Source organism: Arachis ipaensis, chromosome B09 (assembly GCF_000816755.2).
Source record: "Arachis ipaensis cultivar K30076 chromosome B09, Araip1.1, whole genome shotgun sequence".
Classification (NCBI taxonomy): Eukaryota; Viridiplantae; Streptophyta; class Magnoliopsida; order Fabales; family Fabaceae; genus Arachis; species Arachis ipaensis.
The window spans coordinates 10,744,151-10,763,946 of NC_029793.2; the positions used below are offsets into that span (position 1 = coordinate 10,744,151).

The 19,796-nt window shown below is 36.8% G+C and overlaps 1 protein-coding gene and 1 long non-coding RNA gene across 4 annotated transcripts in view; both read right to left on the reverse strand.

Annotated features, from left to right (window-relative positions):
• Positions 1–5,952, reverse strand: part of LOC107618198 (3-hydroxyisobutyryl-CoA hydrolase 1) — a 9,369-nt gene extending 3,417 nt beyond the window's left edge. For 2 of the 3 annotated variants that reach the window (XM_016320186.2, XM_021110348.1), the window contains exons 1-9: positions 5,643–5,952; positions 5,147–5,227; positions 4,623–4,691; positions 4,311–4,374; positions 3,997–4,076; positions 3,817–3,900; positions 2,570–2,654; positions 1,978–2,063; positions 1,001–1,122 (exon numbers count right to left, since the gene is read on the reverse strand). In XM_016320186.2, coding sequence (XP_016175672.1) covers positions 1,001–1,122; positions 1,978–2,063; positions 2,570–2,654; positions 3,817–3,900; positions 3,997–4,076; positions 4,311–4,374; positions 4,623–4,691; positions 5,147–5,227; positions 5,643–5,675 — 704 coding nt within the window. In that variant the 5' untranslated portion in view covers positions 5,676–5,952. Of the gene's footprint in view, positions 1–1,000; positions 1,123–1,977; positions 2,064–2,569; positions 2,655–3,816; positions 3,901–3,996; positions 4,077–4,310; positions 4,375–4,622; positions 4,692–5,146; positions 5,228–5,434; positions 5,473–5,642 lie in introns of those variants that run through there. The other variant, XM_021110349.1, reaches the window with a different exon arrangement.
• LOC110267167 overlaps positions 6,858–19,796 on the reverse strand; it is a 14,961-nt gene continuing 2,022 nt past the window's right edge. The window contains exons 2-4 of the long non-coding RNA XR_002354525.1: positions 16,549–16,554; positions 12,088–12,089; positions 6,858–6,870 (exon numbers count right to left, since the gene is read on the reverse strand). This is a non-coding gene — a long non-coding RNA (uncharacterized LOC110267167). The remainder of the gene's footprint in view (positions 6,871–12,087; positions 12,090–16,548; positions 16,555–19,796) is intronic.

Here is a 19,796-nt window from a genome sequence, read left to right on the forward strand (position 1 = left end):
TGGATTAACAAAATTAAAGTTAGAAATATTTTTTGTTTATCAATCCAACGGTTAAATCCTTCACATTGCCTTGATTAATATATAGAAAAGATTCCCACTTATATATTGGGAGGGTAGGTTGTAAGATGTTGAATGTTCAAATCTCTGCTGCTTGTAAGCAGAGAATAAATTACAAACGTCATGAAAAATAAAATAAAACATACCAAATATATCATAAAAAATACTCTTTAACATTTTAACATATAATTATATATTCCAACTGAAAGGAATTCCCACATATGCACTTCACCGCAATTTCTTGCAATAGAATCAATTTCATGTTTTCTCTAAGGAGTTCAGCAAACTCTCCTATAGTGTCAGTATTTATCATTTTCCTTTCTTGGTTATCTTTTCTCAAGGTTGTTTCCTCTTATGATACAAAAGGGCAATATGGGAAACAACCAGCAAAATACTGAGGAACATGTGGCTGCGGATCCACAAGTAGTAGAAACGGGCAAGGGTCACAGCCAAAATAACCAACTCCAAGCTCAGAGACTTTGTGGTGACCAAAACGGAAGAATAAGGCTATAGTGGCTTCAAGAAATTAGTATGCCTCTCGTTAGTCTTCCATCTCTGGAATTCTATTTCTCTTCCCCATTCCTAGCTTGATACATCGCTTTTGTTAATTTTGCAGACAACTTGCTCATGACTCAAGAGTAGTAATGTAGTATAAATCAGTTTTGTTCCTGAAGATACCCTTCTTCAACTTCAATCCTATCTCCTGTTAGTTCACATCTTCTCTACAGTTTCTTGAACTTCCTTATCAATCTTGTAATTACTACATATTGGTATTGGATGTATACCTGACTTGGTTTTTGGTTTGAGTGAAATATTGAGGAATATATTTTACTGAAATCACTGGGTGAATAGGTATCAACCGTGACATTTCCATTCTTCTATTTCTATCACTTTCTATTTCAAATAAAATTAATTCATTCTCGAATGGATATTACATACAGACCTGTGGTAAACACTGTCCTCTTTCAGGGAAGGTTGCTCTGAGTACTTATCAATTATTGCAGACACTGCAGTTGCGTCATTGCTTTCTACCTTGTACAATGATTCTTCCAGTAATGGCAATTTCTGTTCATTGATTATAAAAAGCAACAAATCAGGAAAAGTCAGAAACCATAGTATTAAATCAGCAAAGAAAGAACTATTTATAGACATGACATCACAATAATGTAAGATTTGCTTTGTTTAAAATAAATCTTCCAGTAGCTAGCTTGGATAAGTTTTAGGAACAAATTTTTAACAAGGATTCTACCACGGATGAGTTATACAAAACCATAAAATGGCTTATCAAATTTAAAATTGAACACAAAGCAATGGATTGATAAGCAAACTCCTATGCATCAAAAGCATTTAAAAGGTGTCTTTAATAGCAAGAATAGGATTTGCAAATTACTCTCTCTTATTGGTTACAATAGCTGATAGAAACTTAATTTAAACACTTCATCCTCCGTATATAAAGAAGGTTTTCCTTGGTGTTGTATTGTAGCCATGTTGCTTAGCAGAAACACACACTGCTCAAGTATTTGTTTGAAGGTACATAATACTATACATAGGAATTATATCCCCAAGAATATTATACCATGAATAAGAGTCCTGAATACTGGGGGAAAAAAGCCCCTCTTTTATGAGTATTGCTTATATTATTCCCAAGTCACTATTCCCAGTCCAATTTTACATACCTTGATATAAATATACTATTAGGTAATAGAGAATGTTCTGACTCTAAGAAACAAATGACAAGCAACTCTAACTTCCTAAGGTTAACATCCCATGGGTGTGAAACCATTTTGTATAACCATTTTATTTCAAAGCTACACTAAATTTTCAGCAGATTAACATTCTTATAACTTAAGGTTAGATATCTAGTTAACAAATGCACAGATCATCAGAATGAGCACAAAATTACAGTGAAAAATAGCATACTGATGAAGGGACAAAATGTGTTGCAAGACCACAAGTAAGCATTTCTGCGCCATCCAACCTAGCACCTATGAGACCAACATATTCTCCTGCAAATCGTTTTCAATAGAAAGGAAAAAAGGAAATGCAATGTTATTACAATTTCTCTGTTAGTCATAAAGAATGCTGAAAGCATTAACAATTCCAGCCTCCTCTCTCTCTCCCCATACCACCAACAAAAGAAAGAGTAATGACACATGAACCTTATCTATGAGTTTACCACCACCTCTTGATCTTTATAATGCAAAAACATAAAAGGAAATAAGAAGTGGAAAATAAGAGAGAGAAAGTAAAAAAAAAAAGGATGATGGCAGTTAAACCCATAAATATGGATTCATGCTCATTATCACAAAAGAGAAGGTAACTCTAAGCATTGATGACATTAACTGGACAATAAAAAAAATTTGATATTAATTGGCTGATAAAAAGTGTCACCGACGTATGCAGCAGAATTCATAAGTGTCAAACAATCAAAAGATTAAAAATAAGTAAATATAAATAAAATATAGTAAGAACCAATTGAATTGATAGAGGATATAAGGTGTAACATGCATACCGAAAAATCCAGGCAGTCTAGACAAGAAATATGAGGAACCTACATCTGGAAATAGACCCAACTCTGTTTCTGGCATTGCAAAAACCTGCAAATAGTCCACCAATATAAGTCCATCATGAAGTTAAAACAAAAATTCATATTAGAGAGAAGAGGAAATACTAAAGAAATGATGAAACTAAAATATCCACAAATATTCCTAATGATACTGAGCAATGATATCAGACATTTCAACATAAATGATATCAAAATCTCATTAAAAAATCACTCGATTTGGGTGATAAAATGAGAGGCAATATAAGGTTTTGAGGAGTTTATTAAACCCTCGAATGCCTTCCTGACCTGAATATTGCAGAATACAAGTGGGGTATGGATGAGTCCCAATTTGAGCTTTGAAATTGAACAGTGAGGTAACACTAGATGCTGGAGAGACCCAGCCCTCCTAATTCTATTCCAAATTCTCTCTTTTTGGATGCCCCCACATCAACCACCCAGGCACCCACCCATATTTTCCCTCATCCTAATAGAAATAATAAATCCTCACCTCTTCCCATTAACCTGCCAGCCAGCAGATTTAGTTATTAGTCCCTCGTGGGTCACACGCCCCTCCTCTCACCCTCCCAGCCTTCCTACTTTTCCTATTATACACCGCACTAATAGGCCTTCCCAATTTATCAGTAGCAAGATTACAAGGGATAGTTAACCTTATTACCCAAATCCCCATCACCGTATACATTACGATTGCTAACATAGTCCAAAGTTCAACCCTTTTTCCTCTCATTTTCCTATACGAATTTTAAATTCAACAGCCTTCCCAATTTATCAGTAGCAAGATTACAAGGGATAGTTAACCTTATTACCCAAATCCCCATCACCGTATACATTACGATTGCTAACATAGTCCAAAGTTCAACCCTTTTTCCTCTCATTTTCCTATACGAATTTTAAATTCAACATATGGCTGAACGGATATGTGCATTGTCCACCATTCAGACTCGAGGACTATTGCATGAAGGGGAATTTTGGGATACAAATTAGTCATAAACTACCTCATAGCTTAAATTTTTGGAAAAGATGGTTGATCACATTCAAAATATAAAATATTCCAAAGTTTTTAGTTTATCATAACATACTTGTCATTTAACATACCCTGGAAAGATAGGATAAGATTCATCATACCAATCAAATTAACAGCTCAACTAGAATTTGAAACCACATATTCAGTATTTAATAGCTTATTTGAAACTTACTGTTTTCTCGGTAGCTACACGAAATCTACCATGTATAGAAGCACCAGCACCACCTCCCATGACAATTCCATTAAGAATTGAAACCTTCAAAAGTTTTTTTTCCCAAAACAAAAAATGTAATTTAATGGTACGTATGTTAGATTAATGAAAGTAAAATGTTGCTAAATAAGAAAAACTTACCTGTGGCTTACTATATGTTGCCATCAAGTAATTCAGTTTAAATTCATTCTCAAAAAATTTTGCACCCAACCTCCAGTCACCTATTTCATAATTGCAATATGAATACTATTAGTTTTGCAATGAAATTGGACCCTATATTTTAAACACATGCAAAACAAATTGATTGAATACTCTCTCTCTATTGAACAAATGCAAATATTCAATGATTCAATACAGTGAATAGTTTTCATATCTAATCAGCTTCCTATATCATACTTTCTCTAATAAAATTCCTCCTTTATCAGTAACAATTAGAAAATAAGAAGAGAACATACCTCCTTTCACATCACGAACAACAGCTGAAACATCACCACCAGCACAGAATGCTCTGCCATTTCCCTGATGCAAGTATCCACAAGACATGCCAAATTCTTAGACAATGAGAAGATCATGATACATATTCAACTATGACTATATTTTCATCCATGACTCTTCTCTCTAATTGTAAATTTGGAACACACATTTACATATATTATTTGAAAAGTATAAGTAGCTTCTCTTATGAACAGATTCAGTAGTGTATTCATCATTATTCCATTCATATTTGTATTTTTAAATGAGCTCATTAGAAAAGAAATTCAAATTACCTTCATGATAACCAACTTAATATCAGGATTTCCCTCATCTTCTAAAAAAATTTCCAGTAGCCGAGATACCTGCACGAAGAAGACAGAAAAATAAACAGACAAAAATAAGAACAATGAAATGTAAGCAGAACTACATAACTTTCAAATATACAAACAAAAGTTTTTCCAAAGAATTCAGATAGATGTTTATGGAAGAAGTCACAAGTCAGAAACGATTTTCAGTTTCCTAATATGTTTTCTTGGGAAGTATACTTGTATTTCATGACAAGCCAACCTCATGAAGATAACAGAAAATGCAAGGAAACAATTAGAAAACATTATGACTTACAAGTCTATACAAAAATTTAACAATCAAAGAAGATAATTTTAAAAAGAAAGCTCAGCTCAAAGGTTCAAGTGTTTCTAGTAACATTCAAGCGAAAACAATTTATCAGAAAAAGCATTCAGCAAGTTAATTGCCCTATAAATAAGTGTTTAATTTCAGATGATAATGCATTGTGCAACATCATAGTGGATTACTGTACCATATAAAAAGAGAGGGCATTCAATTGTCTTGTCCTGTTCAGTATGATAACCCTTGTAGACGACTTTTGCTCTACCAAAACCTGTCAAATTAAAATGAAGTATTAAGAGACAAACTAACATTTTGAAAAAGAAAAAAATAATGAAAGGAAAATATTAAGAACAATAGTTGAAACATCCCAAAAATGAGAATTAATCAGTAAAGTATCACACTTTGACACAAAATAACAGAAACAACAAAGCAATTAATAACTATGCAGAACAAGACCTATTCAAGTTAGCACCAGTACCTATGTGAAGCTTCACACCTCAGATTGTGTAACTGTTGTCTCGAAATGGTGTGTGAGTGAGTTAAAAACTAATAAAACTAATTGAAAGCCCACATTTCAAGTGGCCGGTGTTGAGGCATGGAAGATATGCAAAATTGGGAGTAGGTAAAGTGAAAAAAGCTGAAAATGAGTGAAGAAAACAAAGAACTTTTAAGAGAAGATTATGAACCTGATCGTCGTCGGGTTTGGTGTAAGAAGCCATAATAACGATGTGTTTTTTCTTTATTTCTGGAACCTTGGAATCGAATTGCAGAGGATATTGCAATTTGTAAAGTGAAGTATCACGTGATTGTTCTTGTCATCAACCAGAAAGCAGTGAGAATCGCGAGTTAACTCGCGGAATTGGACGAGTTTGGGATTTAAGCTTCCCCTTCGGTCGCGATTCCGCTGTTGGAGTTTGAGGGTGCCGGAGAGCCACGGAGAAGAAGATTGAGCCAGAAACTTTGTTTGCTGGCCCCACTCCAAAATCCATGTTTATATTCGGTTTTACAGTTTTGCACTTTTGCTAATTACGATTTTGCACTAACTTTTCAATCAACTTAAAAATTTCCCTTTTATTACCTTGCTCTTCAATTGATAACAAATTTAGAGACAGCTTTTTTTTTTTTTTTGGTGACCGAACATAACACAAAGAAAAAAAATCTAAGAAAAAGAGTAGTACTCTTCTCTAATAATAATGTCTAAATTATTAGGAGGCAGTAACCACTTTAGATACACCTGCTTGTTTAAAACAGCAGTCTTAGCCATTAAATCAACCGCTCCGTTTGCTGTTCGCTGGATGAGCACTAAAGTAGCTGTCCAATTGCGCTGGAGCATCTCTTTGATTTTGTCAAGCAGATCAGAGTAATTCCTAATCATGCTAGTTGTGCCTCGCGAAACAAGAAGAAACGCATCAAGATTATCAGTTTCACATATGACCTCTTTGCACTCGCAATCCCAAGCCATAACAAGCCCTCTCCAAATAGCATGAAACTCACAACAGAGAACACTAGAAAGAGGTATACTGGCAGAACAACCTTTTATCCAAATTCCCATGCTGTCTCTAATAATACATCCAAAGCCAGCTAATTGCTCATTTTCAAAAACGCTTGCATCGCAGTTCACTCTACAGACATTCATTGGAGGTGGTTCCAGTTATATTTCAAAGAAGAAGGAATAATATGTTTTTGAATTGAGACATCCTGCCTGTACACCAATCAAAACCATCATGAAGCTTTTCTATTGTCTTATAAATCGCTCGCCAAGTGCTTGAAACATTATTAGAAAATTTGGGTGAAAAGCAAGAACTCCCAGATAAATATTTTGCCAACATAATTCTTACCCAAAGCTTATCTTTATTATGCAATAATTGCCAAACAAGCTTTTCGAGTAAAGCAAAATTTACGCATTGAGTATCTCTAATTCCCAAGCCTCCATATTTTCTTGGAGTGACAACTTTGCTCCACTTGACCAAATTTAAGCAACGCTCCCCCACCTTTCCCTTCCACAAGAATTGTCTAAGCACAGAATCAATCTTTTGACAAACCGAAGTAGGAAAAAGAGTCACTTGCATCTGATAAATAGGAAGAGAAGAAGCAACATATTTAATTAAGCAAAGCATGCCTGCTCTGTTAAGGAGCCGACCTTTCCAACTAGCCAGCCTATTCTTGATCTTCTCTAAAGAGTCCGAAAAAATAGATCTAGCAGCTCGAGGATGATTAAGGTTCACCCCCAAGTATTTGCTTAGGTCACTAGTAAAAGGAATATGAGAAACACCAGACAACATTTCCTTCCTTCTATTAGAGATATTTCTAGAACAAATAGCTTTAGATTTTTCAATGTTAACCTTCATACCTGAAGCTTTACAGAACAACTCCAAGGTGTGCACAACATTCTGAACTTGACTTTTCTTCGCTTTACAAAAAAGGAGGAGGTCATCTGCAAACATCAAGTGAGAAACTCTAGGTCCCCCTCTAGAAACAGCCACACCATCCCAAATACCCTCGTCAACTTGTTTGAAAATGAAGCACGCCAATCTCTCCATGCACAAAACAAATAAATACGGAGAAATTGGATCTCCTTGCCTGAGCCCTCTGCGAGGTTGGAAGCTGTCCAATCTATTCCCATTCCAAAGGATGGAAAGATTTAAGGCCTGAACACAATTCATTACAAGCCGAATAATTAGAGAAGGAAAGCCAAAAGACTCAAGAGTGTGCTCAAGAAAATTCCAATCAATTCTATCATAAGCCTTTTCTAAATCTATCTTAAAAGCCATAGCTCCTTTTCTAGACTTTGTCCGCTTAAGAAAGTGAAGAACTTCTTGGGCGACAATAATATTATCAGGTGCTCCTCTACCATGAATAAACCCTCCCTGAGTTGGGCTAACAATCTCATCCAAAAATAGTCGTAATCTATTAACCAGCACTTTAGTCACTAGCTTATAAATTTTATTACAAAGGCTTATTGGCCGAAAATCCTTCAATCTAGTTGGAGGGTCGCACTTAGGGATAAGAACAATCAAAGTTTCCAACAAAGAATGGCTTAAAGTCTCCCCTAAGAATGCTTTCTGAACAGTACGCCACACCTCATGACCCACCACATCCCAATATTCCTTGAAGAAAAAAACTTGAAAACCATCCGGCCCAGGAGCTTTGAACTAGAATCGGATCATCGTCAGCTTCCATTTTCCATTGAATACGATTCAAATAACCCTCCAATTCCCTCTTTTTAATAAAAATATTGCCGAAGACCGTAGAGTTGAATTCCAACAAAGCTTCTTGGACCCCAGCAACTTTCTATGGATGCCAAAGTCTGTACTATCCCAAGATTTCTAAACAATGGCCTTGTAATCAGGATGCGTTGCCCATGCCGCTTGGAATCTAAAAGGCCGGTTTCTTTTCTTGATAGGAACTCCTTGACATCGGATAAGTAGGGGACAATGATCAGAGTGGAAACGACTGAGAACTTCAACAAAAGCTTCTGGAAAAAGAAGGCGACATTCTGTAGTACAGCAAGCTCTATCCAATCTCTTTGCAATTTCTTTGTTTCCTTGAATTTTACGGAACCAAGTAAACCATCTTCCAGAGGTTGTTAGATCAAAAAGACCACAAGAATCTAGAGTACTTGCAAAGATACTACTGCAATTTGAATAGAAATTACCCCCCTTCACCTCATGAACACTCAAAATATCATTAAAATCCCCAATCACCACCCACGGGTCCTGAATGCACAAACCAATATCAAGCAGATAACTCCATAATTCTACTCTATTAGTGGCTTGAGGGCTGCCATAAACCGCACTGCAGATCCATCTTCACCCACCACCATCAATTTTCAAATTTACACATTGATTCATAGCCCAAAGAATTTTACAAGAAAAATTTAAATTAGCAGAGAGGAACCAAATTCCTCCCTTGTGTCCAACAGCATCTACAATCCCTACAGGATAATAGCCTAATCTCTCCCAAAATTCTTTCATAGTTTCAAACCCAATATGAGTTTCCACCAAAATAAAAAAAGTTGGTTGAAATTTTCGTACCAACTCCTTACAGTGCACCCGAGACATCTTATTTGACGCCCCCTAACATTCCAACTAATAATATTTAAATGGTCACAATCCATAAAAAATAAATTAAATAATTAGAATGTTTAATCATTCTACCTCACGTTGATGGACCCCTGTCTCCAAGTGTCTCTTTGTGGACTTGCACCGCAGAACCATCATTCTTCTGTTGAGGTTGGGTCTCCAAGTTTGTTGTTGCACTAACTTTATCAAGCTCTTTTTGTACTCGAGAATCCATTGACAATGCTTTAGTAGGTGAGTTTTGAAGCGAAATAGGACGCTGTCTTTTGTGCCCTGCTTTAAAAAAGGGAGTACTCTGATTCTTGAAAGCCACCTGAGTTGTTCCCAAAGAGTCAAGCGTGGATGGAGGATCTTTCTTTTCCTTAGGCCCCACCTTTGCATTTGATGAGGATCCAGCATGCATGTTATTAAACCCAAAAGAAAATTTCTTACTCACCAAATTAGAGCATATTGCTACATTGGCTTTTTTGGCACCACATTGTGGCCTTTACCCACTTTTTCCTTGCCTTTTCTACTAACTGTAATCCATTCACCCTCTTTTGCACGAGTATCCCTTTCCATACATGAGTCTTGCAAATTATCATGCACAAGATCTGCTGCACCATGCTTCTCCATAATTGGAATTGATTTGGCATTAATTCCAAATTCAAAAGATAAATTTTGATTTTTTACTGGGATTTGACTACCTTCCACCGTTTTCTCGTTGTTATCTACAGGAAAAAGTGACGGCAAATTTTTCTTCTTCACCGTGCTTTCCTTCCCAATGCTATTGTTGTTCTCTTTCACACGTTCTCTTGTGACATGCCCAAAGCAGCTACATTTTTCACAAATTAAATTCAAGTGCTCATATTCTATGTCATACATATGACCACAACTTGAATTTTTTTTATAACTGGAAGTCCCAAGTTAATTTGCACACATGCTCTTGCATACTTTCCCCTCTCTGCAGACTTGGTGGCTAAGTCGATGTGGATCGGTTTGCCAACAGCTGACACAATCATTTTCATGGCTCTCTCTTGATAATAGTTAATGTTTAAACCTGTGATTCTTATCCAAACCATGGTAGACCCAAAAGTGTTTTCACAAGGTCTGAATGAAGAACTCCAAGGTTTAACCGCAACATAGCTTCCAGTAATCATCCACGGTCCTCCAAGGAGAACTTTCTCTCTATCCTCCAAGAGATCAAATTTGACTAAGAAATAGCCAAAATCGACATTTAGTACCTCATATCCTCCTTTGGTTCTCCAGACGCCTTTAAGCCTATGCGTGATCGCTGTATAGCAAAAATTTTTTTCAAGAACTTTGATCATGATGGCATCTTTGTAGGGCTCTGCCAATATCTCTCTTGCTTCCTCAGTGAACGTCACAGTTGGTATCTCCGAATCACCTTGCTTACCAACTACGGTAGCCATCTTATCCCCATCAAGAGAATCAGCAACCTCTAAAGCTCTCCTTGCTGAGGCACCAACAACTTTATCTCTGAACGATATCCGCTGACTTTGAGTCTTGTTACCATCTCCTTTAATCCATGCATGCCCCCTCCGCTCTCCCCCTTATTGCTTCCGCCGACATGGCCGGCTGCCTCGCTATGTGCCACCCTCGAAGACTCTCCCCCGCTCTCCTCACTCTCCATTTCACGTACTCTCATGTACTCTCTCAATTTAGAGACAGTTTGACTGAACAGTTTAATTAAGTTCTATTTTAAAAAAATAGATTCAGTAAAAATTATTTTGTATTTGATTTTTTAATTTTAAAAGTATTTATTTTTAAAAAAATATGATAAATCAATATAATAGTAGATGAGAAAAAAAGTTAAGAATTTGATAAAAAAAAAGATAAATATTGATTAATAATTAGAGTTTAATTTTGATACATTATTAATAATGTAAAGTGTTTTACACAGTCGTGTAATCATGTTCGTTATTTTGAATGACTACTCACGTGATTAATGTAAAAGTAGTTATTTTTATTGATGTGACCATAGTTGTCAGAACCGAACCGGTGATCGAACCGGTGAAGTTACTAGGTCACTGGGTTACTGGTTCAACCGGTGGGTCACTGGTCGAACTGGTTAACCCGCTATAATTAAATACTATATGTATTATAATTTGGATATGTATTAATCAAAAGCAATGTAGCTTGGTGGTCAGATTGTCCTTCTTGCAACCCTGGAGTGAGCAGTTCGAACCCTGTGTGAGCTAAGCTTTAGCTTCGCCTTCAGTTGGGACCAACCGGTTCGGTTCGGTCTGGTTTTCACCGAATTTGATCGGTTCGTTCTGATTTTCTGCCTTGAACGGTCCTAACCTCGGACCGGACCGGTGCAGGGTCCGATTTACCGGTTTTTACAACTATGGATGTGACATCGCATAATTGGATGCACATATAAAACTACTTTACTGACAGCGCATCAAAATTGTGTGAGCTATTTTGGAAAATTTTCCAAAAACCACACAGCTTTGACACTTGGCACGCTGGAGCTTTAGCTTCGCCTTCAGTTGGGACCAACCGGTTCGGTTTGGTCTGGTTTTTACCGAATTTGGCCGGTTTGTTCCGGTTCTCTACCTTGAATGGTCCTAACCTCGGACCGGACCGGTGCAGGGTCCGGTTTATCGGTTTTTTTGTCAAACCGACCGATCCGATCTGATTTTTACAACTATGGATGTGACATCGCATAATTGGATGCACATATAAAACTACTTTACTGGCAGCGCATCAAAATTAAATTCTAATCATTATTGATAAAAAAAATTAATATTTCTATCCACAAAAAATTTAGAACGCTGATAAATTTATCCACAAAAAAATAAAATTAACTTTATGCTCATGAAAGATGATTTTTTACATACAAAATTATACAAATCCTAAAAAATTATTTAAAATTATCAAACTTCCTTTAATATAACATAATTCTAACTTCTAATTTTATTCTACACCACTGCCCCTCCAATTTCAAATTCCACCACCACCCAACTACCACTCTCATCCCCGACTACCATTATCACTGCCACCGTCACCATTACCACCACCACCATTACTGTCTCCTTCTCTTTACCACTACCATCATCACATTATCTTATCCCCCTCAAATCATCTCCAACGAGCCCATCCTCTACCTCATCTTCGGGATGGAGAACTGTCACCGCCTCGGTCTCAGTTGGTCTTAGCTCCAGCATCAGACGTCAAGATTAGACAAGTTGTTCGCGAATAATCCTTTACGAGTGATGGATCAGGTTTTCCGGGTTTAGACCATAGATCTGGAAAGTGAGGACTTCGGCAAAATAGGTGACTACTTTGCGCATGGCTACTCCAACCTGAGATACCGCCAAGAACTCGATCTACTTTATGAGTGCCTTCACAAGAGGTAGGTTGTTCTAGTGGACTACCTCCGCGCACGCCATGAGTGTGTGAACGAATTGGATCCCATTGCGAGTCAACCAAGACGAATGGCTGAGTCGAGGACGACTAGGCAGTTGAGGGTTTCACGCGCTTGGAGGAAGGAGATAGAAAATTGGTGGTGGCAGCAGCGACAATGTATATTGCCTTGCCCGCAATGGACTTGAGGTCGTAGTCAGAAAAGGAGCTGTACTCGAAGGTCTTATCCATGGAAGTTGTAATGGTGAAGGATTCAGTTTGGGGCAGAAAAAAAATGGAGGAGGAGGAGTCAACGGAGTGTTGTTACAACAATGGAGGAAGAGGAAGAGGTGGCATGTCGAGAAAAATATATTAATGAACACAATTTTAACAAGATAAAAAATCATGTCCATCTATGGTAACAATCTGAATGTACTTTTTTATGGGTTTTTATTGATCATCGTTTCGAGCTAGTTGGAGATATATGCGAGATTGAAGTGAACCGTGTCATTCAAGAGTTGGTAAAGGCGGTGGTGATAAAAAAAGAAAGAGGTGATGATAGTGGTGTTGCAGTGTTGGTGATGATAACGATGAAAGTGATGGTAGTAATTGGAAATAAGAGTGATAGTTGAGCGGTGGTGGTAAAATTTGAGATTGAAAAAATGGTAGTGTGAAATAAAATTAAAAATTATAATTAGAATATATTAAAAAATAATTTAAAATTTTTAAATAATCTTTTAAAATTTAAATAATTTTGTGCGTAAAAATTCATTTTTTTATAAATATAAAATTGATTTTATTATTTTGTAGATAAATTTAACAATATTCTAAATTTTTATGAGTAAAAAGAATAATTTACTCCAATTTTTCCCTTAAAATCATGATATTTGCCGGATTGAGATCACTTGTCTCATTGCCATTTTCTTTTTCATGTCCTACCATACATTAAGAATTGGATGTGTATTTATTTAAATTTTTATTCATTATTAATTTAACGATTTTATAGGTTTATTTTGGTTTTTTTATTTATATAAATATTAAAAATATTTTAATTCCATAAATATGCACGGCGAAAAAATATTGCCAAAGTATGTATAGCTAATTCACGTGAAGCATTTGTGAAATGAATTTTACTATCATTTTAAACGTAGTGCCCGCAAAATGGATTCATACGTGTCAGAGCTATTTCTGATGCGTCGTCCACAAAATAAGAGGATTCCATTTTCGCTTTGTTGTTCGCGAAATGGAGGATGCCATTTATGCTTCATCACCTGCAAAATGGATGAAGTAAGAGAGCATAATAAACAGAGAGCAATAGTATGAAAAAAGAGTATAGTAAAAAAAAAAGAAAATAAAAAAGAATAATAGAATAAATGAGATTAATTTTTTCTTTTTATGATAAATATGTATAACATGAATCTTAATTTAAAGAGGAAGAAGATGCATTTTAAAGAAGAAATGAAGAATAAATGATGCTAGAGGAGGAAGAAGGAGAAGGAAGAAGAAACTAGGACAACACATAATATAATGAGTTGTCGTATGTTAAATTAGATTGGGCTTGATCCAATAATTTTTTAGGTGGAAACTCAGGTGCAGTCAACTTCACGTGAAGTTGATAACTGAAAGCCGTTAGATAAAAATTTAGTCAAATCATTTAACGGCTCTTAGCTATCAACTTCACATGAAGTTGAATCACGTGAGTGTTCACCATTTTTTTAACACTATAATAAGAATAATAATAAATATTTAATGAAATTTAATTTTTATAATTTAAATTTTCAATCTTATTTATTATTTCAATACTAATTTAAAAATTTATTAATATCTTTTTATTATTAGTATTTTTTAATTTTTTAAATTCAAATTCTTTAATTAATAAATACAGATTAAATAAAATATTTTGTTTGTAAATTTTAAATTGTTATATGATTGCATCTTTACTTCTTTAGTATTTAAGTTTTTAAAATTTAAATTCCAGTATAAATTTAACATTTCAATTCTAACTAAATATTTAAATTCTAACCATAATTCAAATATAACCATTTTAAATTTTAAATAACTTTTACGTAATTAACTAAATACTTTATTTAATTGTGCTATTATTTAAAGAGTTAAAATTTACAAAATTAAGAGTGAACCTTTAGGGTTTTAACAAGTACTCTGCTAGAGTTTTTTCCAAGTACCCTTTCTAGGGTTTCTTCTCTTGCTTATTTCCATTCAGTTTCAAAGTCACACAATCTCTGATCGTTGACTCGAACTGGAACATATACTCTGATCATGATGGAGACAGGGGAAAGAGGCAATAAACAATTCAGCTCAGATAACGAGGAGGAAACGGAGAATTTGGTACATTTAGGGGCTAAGAAAATTGTTAAGGGAACTGAGGCATGTTCTAAAAGTCTTCTTGGGATATTGTTTGCAGATAAACCATTTTCCCAAGGAATAATAGACAACACTCTCAAGGTGATTTGGGGGAGACCAATGGGATTTCGTACGGTGGAGAAAGGAAATAATAGATTTCAATTCTTTTTTGATTCAGAACAAGATGCGAAAAGAATTGAAAGAGGAGGGCCGTGGTTCTTTAAAGATTATGTACTGCACGTCCAGAGATGGAATGCGGATGAGAAAGTAGTGGAGAAAAGACTCTGGTACTTTTCAGTATGGTCTCAATTTTGGGGTCTTCCGGAGGAGGTCTCAATTTTGGGGTCTTCCAGAGGAATACAAAACATTGGAGGTAGGGAGAAAATTGGGTGAGAAGTTTGGAGAGGTTATTGAAGTAGGATTCCTTAGTGTTAGAGGCTAAGAATCTAGAATTATGAAGGCAAAAATCCAACTTGATGGAGAAAATAAGGCTAGAGATAGCCTGCAGCTCGTTGGACCGAAACAAAGGGTAATGGAGGTTGGTGTTCGATATGAGCGCTTCGGTAAAGTCTGCACCTATTGTGCGTACCTAGGGCATGATGCAAAACATTGTAGCAAGCTGATCACAGACTTGACGGCGCATCAGATCACACAAGACAGCATTAGAAAGTGGGTTAAAGCTGATCAAGTCGGCAAAAGAGTGGATACAGAGGGTGGAAATGACATGTCTGGGGATAAAACTTCTAATTTAAGACCTGCACAGCCAAAGAAGAAATCACCCCGTACATGGCTAATAAAAGGCTTTGCTGGTATGAGCATGAAGGATAATAGAGGCACAGGAAAAGGGTACCGGACTCTCTGGACAAGAGGAATAAAGTAGTACTGAATCAGATCCCAGAAAAAGAGGGTCAGCCTATGGAAGAAAATGGAACTCTGATCCTGTTGGGTGATGCTAATCCAACGGCATACCCTATGGAAGTTCAGCTGAAGAAGAATGCTACGAATAAAGAGGACTTAAGAAAGACGAAGATCAAACAGATTGCTAGACAAAGAGGGGAAAACTACCAGCATGTAAGTGGCAACAAAAGGAGGGCAGCAGATATGGAGAATGAAACAAAACAGAAAAAGGTATGTTTGGAGGAAAGGAATGCAGATAAGGAGAATGCGGAGGGTGCCAGCCATCCCCAAATACCATGAGGATTCTTACATGGAATTGTCGGGGTTTGGGGAGACCCCTAATAATCCATAACCTCAAAGGGATATCTCAATCCCACTCCCCCGAGTTGGTTTTATTTGTGAAACCAAAAACCAAACTCGAAAGGTGGAAGTGAAGTTGAGGTCGGGTGGTTTTAGTAATTGGCATATTGTTAACCCAAATGGTATTGCCGGAGGCCTGGCCATGGCGTGGAAAGAAGGGTGCGATATTAAAGTTACCAGCAGTTCCAGTTTCTATATACAAGCTATAGTGAAGGATGTGGCAAACAATGAGGAATGGAGTATAATTGGAGTTCATCTTAGCTGCAGTGAACAAGAAAGAACAACCCAATTTCAAGAGATCTCGGCGATAGTAGGGCAGAATTCGGGAGGAATAGCTCTCTTGGGTGATTTTAATTCAATTACTACACCAGAGGAAAAAGCGGGGGGTAGTGACACGTCTTTATCATCTATGACAGCCTTCAATCTCTTCATTAGTGACAATGATCTGGTGGATCTAGGTATGATCAGAAGACAATACACTTGGAGCAATAGGAGGGCAGGGAATGAATTGATCCAGGAACGTTTGGACAGAGTACTAGTAAACGGAAAGCTATTACAATTTTACTATCATCCAACCATCCTCAAACTTTTTGAAAACGGTTCAGATCATGCCCCTTTACTGATGGACACTAACCCTCGAATGGAAAAATAAAAAAAAAAAGATTCAAGTTCCAAGAGAGATGGTGTAGTACGGAGGAGATAAGGACTATTGTTTAGGAAGCCTGGGCCTCTTCAATTGAAGGTTCTCCGATGTATATCGTCGCTCATAAATTAAAATTGTGTCACCACAAGCTTGTGCAATGGCAACAAAGTAATTGGTCAAATTCAAAGAAGGAGATTGAGACACTTAAGGCCCGACTGAAGGAAATAAGGACAGCAGGGATATGCAGCGGAACCGAGATCCACGAGATTGAATCGAAGCTTGAAAAGGCATACCTAAATGAAGAAATGTATTAGAAGGAGAAGTCCCGGCTCAAGTGGCTTAGAGAAGGGGACAGTATTCTTTCACAGAAAGTTTAAAGTGCGTACAATGGGGAACAAAATCTGGCGACTAGTAGGAGGAAACGAGGAAGTGGTATCCTCTCAAGCTGACATTGCAATAGTGGCTGAGGAATATTTTACAAGCATTTTTTCATCTACCAATCAGGAGGATCCAGAGCCTTTTCTTGCTAATTTTGAGCCTAAGGTTACAACTTTCATGAACCGTAGGTTACAAAAATCAGTGTCAGACCAGGAAATTAAGAGGGCTGCCTTCAGCGTTCATCCTCAAAGCGCCCCAGGAGACGACGGAATGACAGCAAAATTCTTTTAGTTATATTGGGACATTGCAAAGGAGGATGTAACACGAGCCGTTAAAAGTTTCTTTGGAGGCGGGAGGGTATTGAAAAGTGTTAATCACACAAATATTTGCCTAATTTCGAAAGTTCCTGACGCCAGCAACATGTCCCAGGTTAGGCCTATCAGCTTATCTACGACAGTGTACAAGATTATCTCTAAAATTTTGGTGCATAGATTACAAAGCTGTATGAATAAGTTAATAGGTCCTAATCAGAGCATTTTTTTGAAGGGACGGCTTATCTCTGATAATATTTTAATTGCCCATGAGTGCATGCACTATCTTAAACAAAGAAACGGGGGCTGGAGCATGAAATGGATATTAAGCTTGATATGAGTAAAGCGTATGATAGGGTCAAATGGAAATTTCTCTGGTACATAATGGAAAAAATGGGATTTAGCACACGATGGATTAGCTGGATCCGTAAGTTAGTTACCACAGTTTCTTATTCTGTTGTTGTGGAAGGCAAACCTTTTGGTTTTTTCAAACTAAATAGAGGGATCCGACAAGGAGATCTTCTATCACCATATCTTTTTATTTTTTGTGCGGAAGGTTTATCCTTCCTGCTACACAAGGCAGAGCAAAACGGTTTAATTCACGGTATCCAGGTAACATGAAGGTGCCCTACAGTTAATCACTTGTTATTTGCTGATGACTCTATTTTATTTTGCAAGGCCTCTGAGGAAAGTTGTGATAGAATCCTAAAGCTTTTGGAGGCATATAAAAGTTTTAGCGAACAAAAGATTAATCTATCTAAGTCAGTAATTTTCTTTAGTAACAACACTCCTGATGCTACTCGGGAAATACTGGGAACAAGGATGAACATTATTCATATTGGAGCACAAGACAAGTACTTGGGGCTCCCTTCAATAATCAATAGATAAAAAAAAACCACCTTCAATTCCATTAAAGACTGGGTATTCAAGAAGATGCAAGGCTGGAAAAAGAGTTTATTGTCAAATGGAGGCCATCAGATTTTGATCCGGGCAGTAGGGGAAGCAGTACCTATCTATACCTTATCTTGTTTTAGACTCCCATATACTTTACTGAAGGATATTCATAGTATTTTGACTCAATTTTGGTGGGAACAACGCGGAGAGGAAAGACGTATGGTCTAGATTAGCCGAGATAAGATGACAAGGCCAAAAAGCGAGGGAGGACTGGGTGTGAAAGACCCGCGAGCACATAATCTAGATTTGCTGGGCAAGCAATGCTGGAGACTCATAACCCAACCTAATTCTCTCCTAGCTAAAATCCTAAAGGACAGATATTAAAGGTATGGGGATCTACTAAGTGCAGATAAAGGAGTATTACCTTCCTCGGGATGGTAGAGTCTTCTCCAAGGACGAAGTATGACAGAAAAAGGCACAATCTGGAAAGTGAGGGACGACAAGTCCATTCGGATCTTCAGAGACCCCTGGCTTCCTTCAACTTTCCCATATAGAGTTTCCTGCAACAACAAATCCAGCCAAGCATTAAACCGAATGATGTTAGTCAAAGACCTTTTCTCTGAAAATAAGCAATGGAACCAACAGCTTATCTCAGAGGTGTTTTCTCCTGAGTTAGCACAACAAATTTTAACAATAACTCTGGGCGAAGGACTAGACAATGTTTAGTGGCTACTTAATAACTCCAAATGCTATGACGTTGCATCCGGATACCGAATTTCTTACCTCCTGTTCTATCATGAACCAATTGATCTATGTCCAGCATATATGCAACAAAGAGGAATTCGGTCCCAACTATGAAAATTGCTCACACCCCAGAAGATTACAATTTTTCTTTAGAAATGTCTCCACGGAAGAATCCCAGTCATGCAACTCATCCATCAAAGATTCTCCAATACGCCACCAACATGTCCACTGTGTCAAGAAGAGAATGAAACAATAACTTACTGCCTATTTCTATGTCAAAATGCAAAATTAACATGGAGGAAGGCAGAAATGAAAACATGTGTACCTTTCTCTAGCTCTACCACCTTCTTTGACTGGTGGAGCTCAACGACGAGCCTCTTGGATAAGCAATCAAATGGAAGTAGTAAGGTCCTTCTTGCAGCAATTTTACTGTGGCATATATGGAAAGACCGAAATCGAAGAGTGTTTGAGCAAAGTGTTGGTGCTATCCCTCCGGAGGAGATTGCTGCTAACGTCACTAGGGCTCACCGAGAACTTCTTGCCCGTCCCCTGCGCCCTCAAGAATAGCTCAGTCTTTTCCCCTTATTTTCCCTTTTCAATTTTGAAATTCAATATTGCTTTACTCACCTGCGTGTGAAGCCTTTGGGAGAACCCCCTTCTTTTTGCTCTTATCGTTCCACTTTGGACAATGTCTTTCTTTTCTTTTATTGGTGAATAAAAGTAATTGATTGTTTTTGGAAAAAAAAATTACAAAATTAAAAAACACTAATAAAAAAGATATTAATAAATTTTTAAATTATAGTATTTAAATAATAAATCAAT